We start from the raw sequence: 21,418 nt of genomic DNA, 5'->3' as shown, positions 1-21,418 counted from the left end.
TAGAACGTTAAAATTTCACATGTTAGAGTTACGCGTAGTCTACACGCGATGTATCCAGCGTGTTTAGCGTACAGTAGTACCAGTTTAACGCACTCATTAGGTGATAATAATTCTTCCTGCTTCCCGTTATATATGACCCCTACCTAAACAACGGAGGACAATCTACTTTGAACCCACGTCACTGACGTTGGCCACTTTCAGGTGTTTTTTTTGTTGTTTTTTTACATGCCCTTTTTCGTCAGCAGCGCAAAGTTCTTCGACCATAAACGGATACACTTGAAATGCAGTTGTGTCAGCCGAGCAATGCAAGTGGCATGTTCGCTCTGTCCACGTCTTAAAATATCTAATTTCTCCTGAAAATTGCATGTACTATTCAATATAACATAGTGCTTTGAATAAGATTTGTCTAACAGCATTAAATATTCATTTTCCAGAGTGTAACACGGAATATTAACAGTAAGCGCTGCCCCCATGATTCCCGTCTGACGTCATAAAGCAAGCCATTTCAGAGTGAAATGATGGTATTGATATTCTATGGCAAAATTGATATAATTACTTTCATCATGTTTTAAATTGTAAAATGCAGAAAAAATTATGAAATTTTCTTGTCATGCTCAGAAAAAGAGCAGCGCTAGAACACAGCCTTGTGATGAAGACTATAGAATAACTGTTATAGAAACCGGATTTCTAACAAAAAATTAATCATAAATTGAAATGATCTATGTTCTCTTCTACATGTATTTGGGGATGTGTTCATGCCAAAACTGGTGGTCATCTGACGTCATATAAGACAAAAATTGACTTTGTCTAACGGTACGTATTTTTATGTACGTTGAAAAATGACGTATCAATGACCCATCTGCACTAAATATCAAGTTCTTGTAGGTACGTCATTTTAAGTATGTAAATTCGTAAAGTCAATTTTAGCGCCTGCGCATAAAACATCTGAAATTGGCAGTTCAGAATTGTCAAGAATCTTCCCTTTAGATATGAAGTAGTCTTCTTAGATAGAAATACAAGATTAAAGGTCCTCTCGAAAGGATTTTCTGATCGCTACTCAACGTTAAAGATTTCAATTTGGTGAGGAAAAGAAATTACAAAACAAATCTGGAAGACTGTTTTAAATAATAATTTATGAACAAACGTTAGTTCTGCAATGCCACATTGAGCAGTTTTGACATTGAAATGCAAGTGCAGGAATATAATGTATTTTTTGATTACCAGTTTCCGGAAACCCATTCTATGACTCATGACCCATTGACCTCTTTGTTTGCACGTTGTCTTGTTTAAAAAAGAAAAAGAATTTTTAGTAAATAAGATTAAAAGTAAAAGAACGATATATAAGAAATATTTGCGGTGGGGAAAATATGACTGGTCAACGGCATAGCAGGGTACGGTAACGGTTGCTTCTCGCGATGTCTGGATACTATTACAAATGACCCTTTAGTGTCGGTTGTAAATATATCTATTTAAAAAATTGACAATGATCGAGGAGCACGGTATCGTTTATCACAGATTTTAAACACTTTTCCAACATAGTTCCTCCGACATAGTTTGATCGCGAGGAACTACTGCCAACTGACATGGACAAATGGTAGAGGATTTAGTCCTATTTGTTGTCAAACACAATTGGTTGTAACTTCATTTGTCGGGGCCACGTAATTCAGAACACCGCATCGATGTCTGTTGTATTATGCTTTAACACCTTCTGTAAGCCCCCGCCGATCCAGGGAGAGGGATGACCACGGACAACACAAACATGCCGGCCATCCAAATACCTCTTATCTAGTTGTGATAATTTTATGAATGAGAAAATTTTAATAATAGGGAATCTCAAACTCAGATATTAAGAAGACGACTCTAGAAGACTTTCTTTCCGTTCTTGGAGGTTTATAATGCATGAAATTTACAGTATTGCGGCTTAAACTGGTGTTAGAACCGTCGACTTGACAAGACGACCCGAACATACGGGTCTCAGCTGTTATTCGCCTCTGTGTCCTCATTTTAAATTGATAACAAACAAACATAAATAATCAAACATTACATTATCTACAATGATTGATGGATCTTTTATGCCATATAATTATGTCTGTTTATATAAATGTACAACAGGTTTATTTTACTTTTGCAATGAACATTTGCTTTAATATTTCAATGATACCTCGATTTGTAACAGAGGAAGGAAGAGCAAAAAGGCACACTCAGTATTTCACAATTTAATGCTTCTCTGGGACACAACAAGTAAATAAAAAAAAAATCAAGTTACACGAATAAATACATTTTATAATAAGAATCACGGTGTTTCAAATTCAGTTCGAACAAGAAGTCTCCATATTGAATTTGTTCCATCTAAATGTCTTCATGTACATCAAATACTAGGTGCACCTGTATCAAAATGACGGTGTTCTAATGAGACGTGTCAACATTTCCCACTGTTTCGATGCCGGTCTTTGAGTTTGCTAAAAATAGTTTTTCATGAAGGATAAACTGGTGTCACATTTGTATAGAGTAAGATATACCCACCTACTTCGTAAAACGTAGCTTATATGTCCGCTTGCAATGGCTTTTAATTGCATGACATTTACGTTAATTTACAAAAAAAATATTTCTAACTGCAGGATATATATCATGATGCTCAAATGGAAGCGATAATACGATTGTTTGAATTCCCCTGACACTAATCTCAAATATACTTGACTTCAATTTTTCCTAAGAAGGCTGCCATGTTTTTGGTTGATCTACCGGTATAAAAGTCGCTAGAGGGTAGCACAGTGGCTGACATGCATTCGTATAATTAAGAATATTATTTCAAAGTATCAATATCTGACTTCGGGCCATAAAACTGAGATGATATCGCTTTTAGTTATACTATCACCGTACGTTCCTTGTTAAAAATGATACTTTGATCAAAAGAGAGCTTGTCACAACTCAATGGACTCTAGTACAGTTGTGTTTATCAATTCAAAAGTATGGTACTGTACGGTTCATAAAAGATTCCGTCTACCCGCTGTTCACACATAGATTTGAGATGGAGATGAACAGAGGCGTGGAAAAAAAAAACAAATCAGGAGAGAATGGAATCCATGATGGGCACTCTTGAGTTGTGAAAATCTTACCAATTCTGGTCACATTTACAACGCTTCTATTGTAGTCTGAACATTGATAATCCAGGATTGCTTGGCAAACTGTACATTTCATTTCACAGATAAAATCTTATAACATAAATGTTAAGCTGCAAATATATTCTTATATACGGAATATTATATTTCTATAAAATATATTCTGTTGCAGATAATGAAGATCTATGGTATACGTGTGTAGTTTGTGATTAATTCAGATGTGCTCAAGTTTTAGTGATTCTAAATTCAAATTTTATTTCGTGAATTATAAATCCCTAAGTTTCTGCATAATTCATCATTACTCTCAATCTTAAAATATTTGAAAGGTTATAAAGATTTTAAAACAAGGAGTATATTTGGAAATCAAGACTTGCTTCTATTATAAGTAGTGTCATTCTACATCAAGAAGCATTGTGCTGTAATGTTCACATCATTAAGACATTATTCAAAACTAAAAAAAAATAAAAATAAATAAATGTCAGTATACAATAATGTTTAAGAAAAAAATTATTCATCAATATCACAGACAAACAAAATAAATACACATTAGCATTAAAACTAAATATCACTAGATACTGGTATAACATAAATAACGAAGACCTTATGATGTTTCCCTGTCTTATCCCTGCAGTCAGTTACGAGTTTGATTACGTTATTGTAAACTATTTCGTTCCATGGAAACATGAATACACTGATTACTATGTTCAATTAACTATGAATCTTCATGTCACGTGCTGGCCATCAAATATCAAAAGTTGCATTTTGTGATATTCAATTCCACGAAATTCGCAAACAAATGCATTATCGCTGTTTTATTCGACACTGAAATAGGAGTTTTGCATTGAGTAGAGTTTGTCTATTGGGTTTGGTACCCCCGTATTGTCCAGATGTGAATGAGGGGTGGGACATCCATTTACAAACATTGGATCCACACAACTAATGCCATTATCCAGGTCCTTCCGACCAAGTTCAATGGTGCCTCGAAAGGGCTCTACAGAAAGAAAACAAACCACATCCAATTGTTTGACTATACGATAAATGACGTCAGTAGGAAAAAGAATACGGTATTCAACACAACTGATTTTTTTCCCTATCCCCCCACCAAAATGATTGCCAAATTCTTTGATACTCTGGTTGATACTCTGTATGTAAATAGCTTAGAAAAGTATCTGAACACATTTTTAAAAAGTTTTTATTGACTTTACGTTATTCTGTTTCTCTCTCTCTCTCTCCATACCTACCTTGATATTCACTTGCAGGAAGCGGGGATATCTGTTCCACATTGTTGCGGGAATCCGAAATCAGCGAACCTATCAGGTAAATACGTAGAGACATTTTAATAATTTTGAATCTTTTTTTTTTTTAATTTTAAATGCACTGGCAGTTCAGGTGATACTTACTTAAAGACTCATCATCTCTTGACTTTTGTAAGCAATCTAAATATAGTAGAAGAAAATAAAAAAAATCACTTACCAGTCATTCATAAGATCTAATAGCATTATTTCAACGTACATTTTAGCAAGACATACCGCAAAACTAATTCACATCAAAGTACACAAATAGGGATAAAGAATGACGGCTTTAAAAACAAAACCAATTGTTATACATCACGTGATTTCATGAATTCTAAAGTTTGTGATGTTGACGCAATGAGCCCACCTGGATCTATGTCGTCGTCCTGTTCATACTTGCATTCCTTGCCCTCGGATTTACCTTTAACCTGTCCCTGAGACTTTGAACTGCTTCCATCTTGATTTTGACGACGTGCCAATTTTTTCACCTAAAACACATTATATGATATATGATTAACTACTGAATCCAATTTCATATGAATGAAATCACAATTGAAAAGAAAACTTATTAAGGTTTTTTTGTCTTTAAATTCATTTGGTTGGATTCACATTTCTTTCTTCCTTTCTCTCTTTTTTAAAAAAATATTATTTATTTAAAACAAAAAGAATAATGAACTAATATTTGGTAATCAAGAATTCCTTAAGCAAGTTTGATATCCTAAAACCTCCTCCGATTATTTTTAATATTCATACTCCCTCCCCTCCCTCTACGATGAAAAAGAAAACGCAGTAAAAGGGCAGCAGAAGCACCTTTACAAAGCCTCACCTTGGCTCTCTGATTCTGGAACCACACCTGTACCACCCTGACGCTTAGACCAGTCTCTGCTGCTAGTTGCTCACGAACCTTTGCAAATAAATCAATTTTTAAAAAAATTAGATAGAAAAAAGTCGTTAACATAGTTAATTGATAAATATATATTGAGGTACATTTCATTCGCGACACCTACTTTCCTGCAAGGCTTCGGGTTGAGCTCAAATGCGGATTTGAACTTCCGTCTTTGGCTGGTGGTTAGAATGGTGCGTGGCCGCTTAGGATGTTTACCACAGTCGCTTTCCCCATCTTCATAACTATCAGAACCATCACCTGAACAAAATAAATTACAAAACTGAATTCTGAATTCAATATATACCTATACACGTTTTGATAGAAATTGACATGTACATGTCTGTGTGAGCTCTATACTTTATACATGTAATATGGTAGATATTAATTACTTCTTGGACTTAATCCCATCATGTTAATTTCCTTTTCGAAGTCTAGGGCACAGAAGAGTTGTCCGTCCTTTATTGCACAATGATCCCCTTGGCGGAGTTGCTGCCCACATTCTACACAGTTGAAGCACTGTTGGTGATACACGTAACCCTTTGCCCGCATCACAAACTCGGTAGGAATGACGAACGAACCGCAGCCATTGCAAGATGCCCGTCGGAACAACCTTAAATGGATAAATTTAAGATATGATGAAACTATAACTTTAAACTCACTTAACAGGTTCTTCCGATGAAGCCCCGTGTGTCTTTTACCCAATTTTGTAGGGATGGATGAAAATAAAGCCTTTATTTCAACATGACAGAATCTTCCGCTACATTGCAATGTGCCCTTTTCCTAGTCACACCAGAAAGACAATCGATAATAAGAGCAGAGGCGATTTGTCGCTTTTGGGATCTTTTTGCAGTCAACTGAGTAGACCTACATTAATTATTTTCACATACGCCACAAAGGAACTCAAGCAAAAGGAACAAAACGTAGCTCTGCGACAAAAACAAATCTGAACCTGAAGTCGTACCGCCTGTGTTTCTAACGAAGTGTGAAGCTTTTCTGCCAAATTAGCTATCCTCAATCGCTACTTAAATTGTTGCAGAAGTGAAGACGGATTTGAATTCACGCCAAATGGTCCAGACACGAGATATCACTCCGCCGCGGCAAAAGACACGGAAATCGGACCATTAAGCTTCGCTATGTTTAAAGAATATTCTGCCACATCCATTGGAGAGCCTCAGGTTTAGTGATTGAAGAACCAGTTCGTTTACAGGTCGAACAAGGCATTTTATCTCAACTTATTGTTCATACTCCGATATAAATCGTCTGTTTGATATCGAAGAATAATATAAGAGTGGAAATCGAAGAAATTTTGTTCAATGGTAAATGTATAATACTTTAATCCCTGCTGTTACGGCTTTTTGATGTCATGGCTTCATTGTTTAAGATGATGCAAGAGTATAGAGAAGCCTTTTCGGTATATTGAAAAATCGTGTCTGCATTAATGTGATACATTTAGAAAACTGAATAACGACACAGCATGAATGAACAAAATAAATTGATACTAAAATGTTTTCTCAAAAGCTTTATACCATTTTCTTGTCACTATTTTGAAGTATGAATTAAATATGAAAAAATAAAGCTATCTGATATTTGTCATGAAGAAACTTAATTTATTTGTCCAAGATAACTCCGCAATATAGACGTTTTTGAAAAACACAATCTTAACCTATGGCCAATGTCGATTTATGTTTTTTATAGAAGGTGGGGAGGGGGTATAAAATGTATTTTTTTTTATAGAGTTGAAACTCTTTACTTAAAACATTACGCGTGATTTAAAATATCACCAGTGATGAGACATCTCTATCATTAATTCTAAAAGCACAGCAAGATAATAACATATTCGTAATCATATTTTTGTGGGGAAAAGTAAAAGTTGATGCTCAAAAAGGTTATCGACTCTTGCAATACATTGTTATGAAGTACTTTTAAATTATGGTAGATTCCTAAAAGCTTGTTATCCAGTACTTACAATACATTGTCATGAAGTACTTAATTATGATAGATTCCTAAAAGCTTGTCATTCAGTACTTACAATACACTGTCATGAAGTGCTTAATTATGATAGATTCCTAAAAGCTTGTCATTCAGTACTTACAATACATTGTCATGAAGTACTTAATTATGATAGATTCCTAAAAGCTTGCCATTCAGTACTTATGATACATGTCGATTCCTCAAAGTTTGTCATGGGATTAAACATCTATATTCCCAAATATATAATTCTTTTTAAATGTTAGATCTGTATCAAAATAGAATTAAACGTACAACACATCTTACTCCGTTTCGGCCTTGAGTTTTCAAATCATACCATGATTGTATTGTTCCACATTCTTTTACGTAATTACGTAATTTTGTCTTGTAAAACAGTAATTCATTCAAGTCTCTTATTGGCTGACTCCCTTTAATATAATTTGTTCAGTGCTAGATATAATCTAACGCACGACTTATCTTATCGTGTTCGCGGTAGGTGTGACCGGTCAACAGGAGATGCTTACTCCTCTTGGGCACCTGATTCTATCTCTGGTATATCCAGGGTTCAATTTTAACCCTTCCCTTCATTTGTACTCTTATTAGGTAAAACTTCTTTGTTTGTCCTGCGATAGATCATCCTTAGGATTCATCGAATTGTTTGTCATATAAAAATATCACAAAGCTGATTTAGTAGACTCGATTAGTTTCTTTAATTCTTTAGGAGTATACTCTATAAGTATAATATTTTTATTTCACAATGGATTGTGAAAGAAAAAATAAATTTTCAGAGGAAGAAAAATGGTATTTGAAATAGAAAACCAAGAACGATTACTTATTACATATCGTATTAATTATAGATTATGTGCAGTGCGATTTATATACAAATTGGAAAATAGACAATATTACAAAAATGCACACAATTTGTGAGCATTTCGGTAAAATAGAAAACAATAAACTGGAAGGATACAAATTGTAGCGAGTTAGAATTAATGGCAGTCCAGAATCGATTACAAATTTCTAATAAACACCGAAGTGTCAGCTTACCTCTAGAAACTAAGGTTACAAGAAATATTGGAGTCGATGCTGCTGCGGGCTGTCTTCTATATTGCCTATTATATTAGATTCTTATTGCAAAGGTTTATAAACATTGACAATCGAAACGGAGCACAGAAGCTCCGAAATCTCATAAAGACAATCCTAAACAATTCTACCTCGACCTGCATTATTGTTCCTGAAAGTTGAAAGAGGGGACTTTTAATGAGTTTCTTTGATAATTTTGTGTTGATATTCTTCTAGGACATTGCCTAGTTTGGTAAAACTTGCTGATATGTCAAGAATTTATATTAAGTTACATCACAGAGGAAAAAAAGGAAAATATGCATTGGACTTAACATCAACAATATTCTATAACCCAACGGAAACAGGGTCACGTGACGAATGACTAACAGCACGAACAGAAAACTGGTAAATGACTGGACGCTAGACGACGTATTAATTTCTTCAGGAAAATTACGTACGAAAAAATAAAATCAACAGAATGTAAACACAACAAAAAATAAAACCAACAGAATGTAAACACAACAAAAAATAAAACCAACAGAATGTAAACACAACAAAAAATAAAACCAACAGAATGTAAACACAACAAAAAATAAAACCAACAGAATGTAAACACAACAAAAAATAAAACCAACAGAATATAAACACAAGAGCACGGTTCCTCTGCAATATACACCCGTCCAATAAATTCAAAGAAAAGATTAACATCTACATAAACTATTCTTTGGACAAAAAATAACTTTGACAGTGTGCTTTCGGTACTTTCTGTATTGAAAAAAGGCAGTTCTAATAAGACGTTGTTAAAACATTGAATTGGAGAAAGGTAATAAAGTATGACTTGAGAAGCAATTTCATTACTTTTCAAATCATACTTGGTACCAACACCGTGGAAAACATGTACACCAAGTTTGATAATGGTAGCCGTTTTATTTCATGATAACCCATGAAAGTATTGACCTTGAGAAATTACAGGCATCTTCCTCTCACCATGTGGAACAGACAGTTTGGTTATACTAGCCTTATTACTATTGTACCTGTCTTGTTTTGGAATCACCCACCTAATTTGACTTTGATCTCAGTATGACATTGGAGAACAATATACGTTTTCCTTTAATCATAGAAAGCATGTGTATCCAGTTTGATGATTCTAACCTTATGAGACCGTTTTTCTTTGAACCACAAGATGTGGACAAACAGACAGACGTTTAGATACGTGTTTGAATATGTGTAACAGGTTTTACTATCCTATAGAATTATTGGTACTATTTCTATCTTGTTTTGTGGTTATAAAATTACCCTTGCTCTATAAGTTTAACCTTGAATTATGACCTTCAAAATACCCAAATAGGTTTCTTCCTGTAATAAACTGTGTTTTTATCTGATCTATAAGGTGCTAATAGACGCACTGCGCCATACCATAATACAATTATGATAATATTTTTTAAAATCGTAATTTTAAGAAAAAGCTGATGTCTTCAGATTATAGTTTGTTTTAGGTGCTGTTGTCTTTCACTTTCGCTTTACTTTTCTCTCTCTTCCTTTATTAAAATCAAAGATATGGGAGGGGCTCAGCTACCCACTAGCCCCCTTCTACCACCTCTGACGCCTTGATATAGTGGATTTGATTGTTTCACGCATTATGTTGATTATTACTGCATCAACAAAGATTAACAAAGATAAAAATACTTGTAGAGTACTGTAATTTACGTTTAACATCATACTATCGTAATTGATTTACAACGGTTTCATTCCAGCATGAGTTTCTTGACTGCATTTCTAAAACAATAATTGCAACGTTACATGACAATGACGAAATGCAATCGTGTTGACATCATAAATGTCAAACAAAACCATGACATTGACATCTACCCAATACGGGACTTTGGAGATACAGATCCACTCTGACTATTATCACGTCACTTCCGCGTTACAATAACAACTAAGTAGTAAATAAACAAGCAAGGAAGACTTTAATTGCAATCAAGTTCCTGCAATGGAATGCTATCTTTCCAAGACAGGAATCACAACAACCATTTATAGGAAAATGTATTTGATTAAATTATGTGATTGGCGAGGGAAATAAATCCCGAGGACGTAGAAACGAAAGACGATTATTCCGACAAGGATAAGAAACGGGGAACTTCCATCTGCTTTACACCCAGGTAGTGACTTGGATAGGCAGCGTTGTTCCGCTTTTTAGGACTGCGCATAGCTATTAATTCTGCTAGCGAAACACCATTTTCAAATTTGTATCGATGTCAACTTTGCCTACAATCTGTTACTATCACGTGACCAAGGTGTGTGAACGTATTACATTCGAACACATGCACTTTTTGTTGACTGCAGGCACTGTAGTACATTCAGGCAGTATATAGCATAACAGATTCAAAAAGTAAGAAAAAACATTTCAAATTGTTTATTATTATTTTTTAGAACAACCGGAAAACTGTTACTCATTTCTTTTAGAAAAACACCTACTTGTCATAATCAGTTTTGCAGTAGAATTGCCTGTTGCGGTGGAAACATGTACGTGTAAGTTGCGTGCGACAGACAGAGCAGACGACACACTGCTCGTGCCAAGGTAGATCCATAACCCGCAGGAGGAAGCGGTCCTCGATAGGGTACTGACAGGACGTACAGATCTCCTTGTGCTGTTGGCTGGGCATGGAGCAACTGTAAAACATCAGAATCATTGACCATCAATAATCGTAAATAGATATTTATTTGTGTAGTTTTTTTTTTTGTTTTTTTGTTTTTTTTGATTGTTTGGGGTTTTTTTGTTGTTTTTTTTTTTGTTTTTTTTTTTTTGGTTATGCGTGTTGTTTTTTTTTTGGTTTTTTTTTTAAATTACCTTCAGGCACGTAGCATCGTTTTTCAAATAAGGCAACTGGAGAAGTTGACGACTTCACGATTGTCTAAAATTCTTGACAAATAAGAAAAAAAAGGATCAGCTTGAATCGTTCGAAATGGGAGGAAGGGGGGGGGGGGTCTAACACTTCATCCGGTTCAATTGATTAGTACCGTCTTACATTCTAACTATTCAATACTACTACATAAAAGTGGGACAGTAGTCACCCAATAAATCTTTACTTTGTCTGTGAAAATGACTAACTTTGCGTGTAAAAAGTACAGAAAATTAACATTGTTAAAAGATGGGTTCCACCCCACCCCCCACCCCGCCCCGATTCTACATGCCTGGACCATTTAAATTTCACTATATATGCTCGTATAGATAATCTTGAAAATCGAATACTAGCATATCTATTTGTAGAAAGTCCTTGTTAATTATTTGTTTCACCACGTATACACATATACTTGAGTAGGGTATCAGGTGGTTTTTAAAAAAAAAAAATTAATATTATTTAAGAATGAGAATCTTACAGAGCGCCGCAAGATAACGACGAGGCTAGTTAGACAATACACAAAGAAAAAAACACCCATGCCAGATTTTACACATTGTACAACTGTTCCGTTTAAAAAAAGGACACATTAATTAGAATACAGGTATATAGAATAACTATATATCAGAAGAAGATCATGTGTGTTTACATATACTGAAAGAAATGTAGCGTTTATTGAATCATTCGTTTTAAATGCATGTTGCGATAAAGTTTAAAGATATTAATTGATTTACTAGTAGATATAATTTATTGGTTTTTGTTGTTGTTGTTCATAGAATAGATGCATGTATAACAATACCCGATAAAACTTGAATATTGAATATATCTTTATTGAAAATATAATTCCTAAAAATTTCATTGCAAACAGGAGGTACACTTCATTTAAAATTGAGGCCTTGAATTTGGATAAACAGACTTGTTCTATTCTTATTTATTCATTTGCAAAACTTACGTCTTACATATTTGTTAGAATTTGTATTTAAAAAATAGTATTATACAATACTACAGATAAATGTCATTTAAAAGTTACCAGAAAAAATTTCAAAATGTTTGCACCGAACTACCGGATTTTGCATTTGCCATGAAAATGATTATGGTTAGAGTGTGATGCTTAAAACCTGCAAAGTTAATATTCCATCCCTACACTGAAGACGAGCGCTCTGTTATTATATTCCATCCCTATACACTGAAGACGAGCGCTCTGTTAGGATATTCCATCCCTACACTGAAGACGAGCGATCTGTTAGGATATTCCATCCCTACACTGAAGACGATCGCTCTGTTAGGATATTCCATCCCTACATTGAAGACGAGCGCTCTGTTAGGATATGAATGACAAAATAATGATACTTAAAAAATTAAACGACCTTCACATTGAAGGAAACACAATTCTCGATACAAACGGATGGTTGTGGCTGTAGAGGAAACGTTGATCCTAGTTTTACAGATTTGTATTGCTTACAAATTCAGACGCCATATTCTAGTTTATTTGGTACTTTGCATGTATATCATGTTTTAATAGTATTGTAATAAAATACACCCTTTAGAATTATCAAATTTAAAGTTGTTATCATTGTTGCTGTAGACAGATTCGATTGGGGTAAAACTTTATAAACTACATATGTACATAAAAGACAAAACTTATAAAATGATATGCATTGTCGTGTTAGCATAAAGGTAATTTTTAAAAATGTATATACAGAAGTTATGACAACGTATGTATTGTAAAATTAGTAGCACAAAAAATGTCTGAAAAATTAGTAGATTAATCGAGTTTAAAAATGTCTGCATGGCCCATGGACATCAGAAAATATATAATCCTTTCGGTAGGGAATTAGTTTATTTCGGTAGGGAATTAGTTTAGTAAATTACATTAAAGAATTATTTTTATTAATTCAAATTTCTTTATATTGTGATTGGGTTTATCTATCCCATTTTGTCTAACTTTGATTTTATTGCTAAGTGATCGTTAGTAATGGTCCTTACAGAGAAGTTAAAGGTCATATCCACACGATGGCACCATCTTTATTATATAGCTATATTCATTCATCATTTTGCACCTTTAAAAATATTTTTCTTGAAAATGTTTTTATTTTAAACTGTCTGATTTAAGATTGGTGTGAAACTAGAAATAAATACGAACATTTTCGATGTCGTAACTTCATGAAATCCAGAAAGATACTTTTTTATATTTTTTTTCTTATTTCTATTTAAATATAAAAGTACAAACTTTGGCTGTGTAAGCAATACACAGTTACATTATTTATTTATTTAAAAAAAAATTAATCCGGTAACAACATGCATATCATTCAATATGAATTCGCAATACAATTATTGTAAGTAATATACAATATTTATTTGTTTATTTTTTATTTCTATTTTATCGATCATTTCTTGTACTTCAACATTTATATTTTGTTAAATACCCATTGCCCCATTTGCTTACTTTCTTTTGCAATAATGAGTAGTCTGACTTAGGTCTGATGCCTATTCGATAAAATCTTATTCGAAATAATAAAAAATAACATATTGACTCTTATTTTTAAAATCTGATTCAGTAGTAACGTTTTATAATCCTATCAGTCTTATGTTTTGGTTTATTTAGGAGTAATGATGTAGTTTTTGATGGGCGTTGTTTTTCTGCAGTGTATAAAACTTGTGTAATGGACACATATATCAACATTTCTGACTGTCGTAAAATATTCCTCAAATCAATCTAAGGAAGAAAGCGGAACCTGCTGTCCCGACTTCAATATATCTATATGTTGATTAAGATAGTGCTTTAAAAGAAAAAAACCGAAAAACAAAGTTTCTCTTATCGATGTACAGTACTTTGGTTTAGATATGTTCTTTGCGGTACACCAAACATAATACATAGCACATTGTGTTTATGATTCATTCTTCTGGAGTGTTTTTACAAACTCAGGATCTGACCACACATGAACCTTTTGTATGAATATTTATCGGTGGGGTAAAATTTTAAATCAAATCTGCATATGTCTTTATTCTGAGAGGGGAATCTTAATCGTCTTGTGTGGGCATCAAGATTTCAAAGAGAGTTCATGATTTGCGAATAAATGTTCAATCAGTGTTCAAATTTAAGAAGTGTGAAAACACATATCGGTCCCCATCATCGCGCGCGTGCTTTCATTTTCGTTGGGGGACACCTTGGTAACGGGGGAGTTTGAAACACAGATGGGCGTATCTCTACCCCTTGTCTCTAGAAGCGTGCACCAGCCATAAAATATGTCCGTTTGAGGTTAACAGAAGCCTTCGTCATCAAAGTCAGATAACACAATACCAGGTTGTTTTAGTACAAGTCATCGCCAATGTACTTCACCAATTAAAGTTTATAATTTCGGTATGCTAAATGAACATTTATTACTCGAGAGTTCAGAGATATTTCAGACTAAGCACCATTCAGTACAGTGAGCTAACAGTGATGTTCCTCGTCAAATAACCCCAGACTGATTTAGACCCCCGGGACTTTGATGGGGTAACTTTTAAGTATTCTTTTCCTTTTATCTCACGACCGCAGTTTATAAAACGTACCAGAAAATGATAGCCTTTCTGAAAGAAAGTCCAGTTTTTAAAGACTATAAAATCTTACTTTGCTCCCATGCGATAATGTAGAGATGCCAACTGGAATAATTGCATTATCATGAAAGAAATTCTGTATTTTGGAGGCAATCTGGTCTGAGGTGGAATTTCTCTACATATACGGAATTAGATGGAATTAGAGGGAGAAGATCAATCTTACGGTTAATTTGGGTGCTCTGGAAAATGAGGCTTGTTTTTGACATATAAACAAAATAAAAAAGACAAAACTTCTATTTACTAGTATATCAGTTTTAGTCATCTATTTTTTGAGTGAAATGAATATCCGTAAAAGTGCTCTAGTTGTTCAAACTACCTTTTTGAGAAAATCTACCACATATTTACAACCCCAAAATCATTTGTTATACGGCAGTTTGAGAAAAGATAAAATAATTTTTAGAATTTTTGAAATGAAAAAGTTTCACTCGTGAATGGGTCTTGTTTTATCGTCGATAATAAAATTTTAGAATAAGCCAGACGATTGAAGTTTTCAAGATATACTAACATTCATATACGCTGTCGATATGAAGAAAAGCATTGTTGACTTGCATACTAATTTAACTTTTAAAATAAAATTGAAAAATTTTTCCCAACCAGCTAGGTTGCTTATCAGTTCAATAGGAAACACTTTATAGGTAATTAAACATACCATACCCATGAAATAAAAGAAATAAAAGTTTTATGTCTGCATGATACAACTCTTTTTATAAAATATTGTTTCAACTGCAGACTTTTTACTCGGGGAATTTATATTCTAAGCGTATAATGATAATGATGATAATAATACTGATTATGATAATAACAGTCCTCACTTTAATGTAACAAGAAGATTTTAGAATTAGATGAAATTAAATTTTGAAGACAAATCATATTACAATAATGAATGGAATTCAGCGTTTATACGATGCGTTACCAATTGAAATATATTATTACCTGATGTTGTTGATGGAGAAATTAATAGTATTGTTATTTTACAAACATAATTAATAGTGCACTGAAGTGAACCCCTCTGGCCTTTTTTTCATAGTGACATGGTAAAAAGATACAAGGCCAGAAATATCAATTTGAGGTTCAAATAACCAACAGTGTCGTGGCCTTTTCAGATATATATATATATATATATATATATATATATATATATATATATATAAAGCACTAAATAATCACAACTAGATACTGAAAATTTTCGCCCCAGCCCGGGGTCGAACCAGCGACGTACGGCATCCACCGCCTAGCAAGATTGTCAAACCAGCATGCATGGCATTTTACTTTGTCGTAATTTGTAAAAGTTAAATATAATGTTTTATAATTGTCTTAGAAAAGTTACTCATAAGAATTTGAAATCCACTATTGCCCAGAGGTATATCATGGATGCAATATGTTTTCCCACTCTTTGATAAATATATATATATTTCAAATATTTAAAATTATTACATAAGGTACATTTCAGAAAAAAATGAAATTAGATCTATATCGTTAATCTCAGAAAGTTTGCAGATTCGTTCATCTACCGGTTCCCCGCCTTGTAATAATAAATGGCCGATATATCTGGAGTATTTGGAACATGTTCCTGCACCAATAAAAATTTCATCCTTCTATAAACACCACGAACACGGTAACCGTTAACCTATTTACAATCCTTAATATGAAATGACTTAAATTGATTTTTTTCCTCTAAAGAATAGATATTCTTCAGATGATGCAAACAATGTTTTTAATGAGAAAATGCATATTACATATTATTTTTTAATTTGTTTTGTGTATTGAACATAATTACTCGCATGTTACCAGGCTACAATAGCTTTTGATATAACAGACATAAATTTTAAATGATCTAACGACAAGTATATAGCTTTGTGTGTGAAACTTTAATAAACTAAATCATATCATTATCATTGAATTCGTACTTATTGAATTTGGATGGATGGGTAATATGAATTGTAAAGCATAACTTATGTTTTAGTATGTGTATTGCAATTGTACGCCTATTGTTGTTGTTGTTGCTAGATCTCTTTAGTTACTGTTTTTGATCCAGAATGTTATTTATGTACGGACTTTGTATGAACAGAGGGACCCAAACAGGAACTCATTCACAATACATAATCCAATAAAAAACTAAAATAAAAAAATTCAATGCCAATGAAATTGAAGTTCTAGCGTTGATGACGTCAAACTATGACATTGAACGACATATAAAGTCATTAAAACGCATATTCAAGCTGTTCGATGACTGCTAACAATTATACGGAAATATCACAGAAAATAAAATGTAAATATTGGTTGATTTAAAAAAAAAAATTACGTTCAATGAACGCCGCTTGGTGAGCATGCAACTTTTCATAATGCATTAACGCGAGTTCTTAATGTCATGTGCTCACCATGTGACATTTCATGTCAGCGTGACTTAAAAACATACCATTCAATGTTAAATAATCATTAGCTTTTGTTTGTACACTTCGTTTTATATTTGATTTAGAACATTCTTTGCAATTCCCTGATTTTTTTCTTAAATTTACACCTTTGAGTACATGTACCAACATTTATACTGGAATAAGACAAGTGAGTTTGGAGTTATGCCAAATACATTCATAGTCCTGTGAATGCCTCTATAAATACTGAAGCAAATCAAGAATGTAATCCTAACTTTCTAATGGGCATTTCAAAATAAATACAAACACTCTGTTGCACGGTGAATATAAAAGAATACGAGTAATTTTTTTTCTATGAAAACCTGTCGGCACACAGGGATGTTTTCTTTTTGTAAAAGTGTCCAAAGACTCTTCTTTAGGGGAATTAATATTCCTACCGACTTCTGAATGTGTGTAATGAAGATATTGAACTTACTAATTTTATTCACGTTTAGATGTTATATTTCAATGTTTATGTCTCGAATTATTTTTTCATATTAAGATTTATTTTAAAAAAAAGAAGAAGAAATCAAGAACAGTTGATTGGAAACGCTTTTTAGACACTTCTTACGTTTTTCATTTGCGTGAACCAATAAGTAATGCCAAAGTAAATTGCCTTTTTCTGAAAATATACCTTTATCTGGAACGTTTAAAAAAAACATACAATTTTCTTATAAGAAATGTAACAAAGTGTACTTTAATACTGAAATAGCATAAAACAATTTACAGATGAACTAGATGAGTAAAATATTTAAAATATTGAAAATATTCGCATTGACTATTATAAAGGAACTTAATGAATTGCAGGCATACCTGCCCAAGTACGTAAGCAAGAACTGGATTTGTACTTAAGTTCGTAGTTTTGATGGGTACATTCGAAAAAAAAAATTCTTTGAAAATGTGACATTTATCTTTCCTCACAACTTTAATGCAAAAATAAGACCTCTTTGAAATCCGTTTGTTTAGTGATGTTCCAAATTACAAACACGTAATTAACGAGTTTGACTCAGTGAAATATATGACATTTTTGTCGTTGAAATTAGCCCTGAGTCAGTCTGTCGTTTACAGGGATTTGAAGAGACTTTCGCCGGTTGTCCGGCATTGCTCTTTGCGCATCTGTTGCAGGTCTAATCACGGAATATACTATCCAATGAAAACACGCGTTTGTTATATTTATCTTATAACCGAAATCCCTTAATCGAAGGAGTCGATTACTTTGTCACGTCGGCGAGAATTGACTGAGACGGTGGCATATTTATAACCGTTTCCTAAACCCTTGTGTGGACACAATCTTATCTTGGACAGCTCGTCAGTAATTGTAATTGAGGGGATGAGACTGATAGTACGGGGTTTCCATACAAAATTAACCCCACCCACCTATCTCTAACAACTGTATCCCTCACCCACCAAACATTACACGGTTATGTAAGAGACCCAAAAATGAAGAAAATTCAGCACTTGCAACTCTAGAGGCCCTTTTCCCTAGGGCAGGCCTAAATACGGATGAATATTTACAGTTACAATATTGTTTTAATGAAATGTAACATTTGGGGGCAGGGGTGATGTAACACCCTAGTTTAGGGTATGGGTGGAAAGCACTATCTCAGGTCGCCCTCACCCACACATTGATTTGTTTTGGATTTAAGACATACGAGGCTGGTAAACCTTTTTGTGTAATCCTGATAACGGGCGAGATAGATAACAAATCAAATTATCAACTAAATGTAATACTTGTTCCTCACTGGTGACCCTTGGTTTTATAGCCATTCACTTTAGCGAATTGATTTGATACGGTAAACAACGATAATAATGATATTCTGTGATCTTACAAACAAACTAACAAACAAGACACCCCCCCCCCCCCAAATAAAAAAAACCCTGGCCCCTAGGGACTCTCGACTACTACCCTGTATTGTAATTAACCGTGCTTTTCTACTACCCTGTATTGTAATAAACCGTGCTCTTCTAACATGTTTTCTTCCTCAGATTGATAAATCTTTAATACTTTTTTCACGATATGCAATGAAGTTAACAATATGTCTCCATTCTTAAACTAAATTTATGTCTACATATAATCCGTATTCGTAGAAATGTGAAAAGAGTACTGTATACGGGTATTAATTTATTTTTTATTTTAAATTAAAAATTACAGTTAATATCATATATTATTCGATGTTCTCAGTAAAATAAATGCATAATCTACAGTCAATGTACCCTAGGAGAGCTGAGGGAACAAATAGATAACGCCTGAGATAAATAGTTTTTATTTGTTAGTCTTGCGCTTGAAATACTCTGAATATTTTTTACATATACAATGCACATGATGAATAAATTACTTGACCAATATAAAAAAAAAGCAGTAATGAAGCTACTGAAGAAATCAAATTATATTGTTAGTTTACGCATTTTAATTCTAAATCACTTTAATTCTTAGATTAAGAAGAAAAAAAATGATTTCCAGATCTATCCATTCATGGTGATTCACTGAAACATTTCGTGATTCTTAAGAATATTTTGATGAGATTTGTTGGTGTTGGACTCTTGTGTTAGGTGTGGGTTTTATTTGTCATTTACCGGTAGCATGCCCGTGAAGTTTAGTAAGCATTGTTTTGGGATTATTTTTCTATAGTGTGTTTAATAATGTGACAATTGTAAAATGAGTCCATATTTCTTTTGAGACAGGATGCTGAACATTTTATAATATTGTGTGTTTGTGTATATAAGTAAGTATATGTTTAGAAATAGAGTAGATTGTTAAATAAATTATTATAGTGAAATGTGTTGTAAGACACTATATATGATACGAGTAACAGAAAGTCCGGTACATCGTACTAAAATGTATCGTGATATATGACACTTTCAATAATGATTCATTGTTACTTATGTGCAAGGTATAAATTAATATCGGACGGTGAAATATCCACGATTTTCACAAAGTTGGAATTATATATATATATATATATATATCGATTGTTTCATATGTCTTTTATCAAATATATTGGAAGAAGCTAGTGGTTAATTTGTCTACTCTCTCATATATTTCATTAAAATGTACATGATAAAATGGTTATTAGAATATGAAAGAGTGAAATTTTAATCATATTCAATTTTATAACTTTTATTAAAACATTTATGGTGTATTCCACTGGGAACTTTTCATTGCGAGGTACCCAGTATGCTACAGTAACTTTGATAACAAATATTCCCAGATATTGTCAAAATAAAAAAAAAATAAAAAATTTAAAAAATCAGTAGAATCATAAGCATTTTTTTTTTACAATATACATCAATATAAGCATGCACAATATTCTGTTTGTTGTCAGAATGGTAGAGCTGTTCAGAAATGTTGAATTTGATAAAGACAGTTGAAACCATCACGCATCAATTTTTGCCTACATCTATATGCAAATAAGATTTTTTTTTCTAAATTAAGAATGCATGGAAACAAAAAAATATGAAATTGGATACCTGTTGTTCTAGGTCTCTGGTTAGCAGCTGGAATCAGAACGGTAAGTAAATATTCCAAATACAGTTGTTATTGTGAAGCGGACGATTTTAGGAGTTCATCGCAGAGGACAGTCATTTTCCGATTGTCACCGTAATCGAAATCTTGGTTTTCTATCAATCAAACTCCGGGAAAGTTTTCTAGCAACGGGTGGGCGGGCTCATCGCGAGAGATCGGGCCCGCCTCTTGTATTAGTGTTGATATCAGCGGGTCATCCCGCAAGGGTACTTTATTTAATCACATGCAAAACCTAGAAAGCCGAGATTTGTCTAGGAACACATGCATTTAGTATGACATTTTTCTCGTAATCTTGTAGGTATTCTTCAATCATGATGAAGACGTTATCATACAATAGAATGTTCAATAGTTATGAAAATGACAAATATTATTTTCAAGGAAATTCTATGAATTGTATCAACTCTCTATCTCTCTTTCAAACGCTGTCTTTTTGTAATTTCGTAAACGAATAATGATATTTTTTTTCTTTTCACTGTTTTATCGTAAAATTGAAAGCGTTCCGTTTATGTCACGTGGCGTGATTTCCGTATCAACACCTTCACGACTTCTCTACCTGGTACAGGTGCGAAGTTCCGTGCTTAATATTGGTAGATTTATCACCACACGGATGGACCTAAACAACATAATAATCGTTATTCCTTGGTTGTCACAAATCCTTATGAAAAA

General features: G+C 33.3%; 1 protein-coding gene across 1 annotated transcript; it reads right to left on the bottom strand.

The window, feature by feature from the left end:
* Positions 1–2,201: 2,201 nt before the first annotated feature.
* LOC125678307 (LIM homeobox transcription factor 1-beta.1-like) lies at positions 2,202–21,070 on the bottom strand. Its single transcript, XM_048916664.2, has 9 exons — positions 20,698–21,070; positions 10,803–10,997; positions 5,687–5,907; positions 5,419–5,555; positions 5,238–5,315; positions 4,779–4,899; positions 4,520–4,555; positions 4,361–4,429; positions 2,202–4,110 (listed from the first exon to the last, which is right to left on the bottom strand). The coding sequence occupies exons 2-9, from the start codon at positions 10,988–10,990 to the stop codon at positions 3,932–3,934; spliced, it is 1,029 nt and encodes a 342-aa protein (XP_048772621.2). The 5' UTR covers positions 10,991–10,997; positions 20,698–21,070; the 3' UTR covers positions 2,202–3,931.
* Positions 21,071–21,418: the final 348 nt, after the last annotated feature.

The sequence above is a fragment of the Ostrea edulis genome, chromosome 2 (assembly GCF_947568905.1).
Source record: "Ostrea edulis chromosome 2, xbOstEdul1.1, whole genome shotgun sequence".
Classification (NCBI taxonomy): domain Eukaryota; kingdom Metazoa; phylum Mollusca; class Bivalvia; order Ostreida; family Ostreidae; genus Ostrea; species Ostrea edulis.
The sequence above is the reverse complement of the archived record's forward strand: the minus strand, read 5'-3'. Positions and strand labels throughout refer to the sequence as shown.

Excerpts from the sequence above, each read along its gene's own strand:
- LOC125678307 (XM_048916664.2), bottom strand. The coding sequence starts at position 10,990 with ATGCCCAGCCAACAGCACAAGGAGATCTGTACGTCCTGTCAGTACCCT. Across the intron at positions 5,556-5,686 it reads GATGGGATTAAGTCCAAGAA|GTGATGGTTCTGATAGTTAT; the intron begins GTAATTAATATC and ends TATTTTGTTCAG. Across the intron at positions 5,316-5,418 it reads ACCCGAAGCCTTGCAGGAAA|GTTCGTGAGCAACTAGCAGC; the intron begins GTAGGTGTCGCG and ends TTATTTGCAAAG.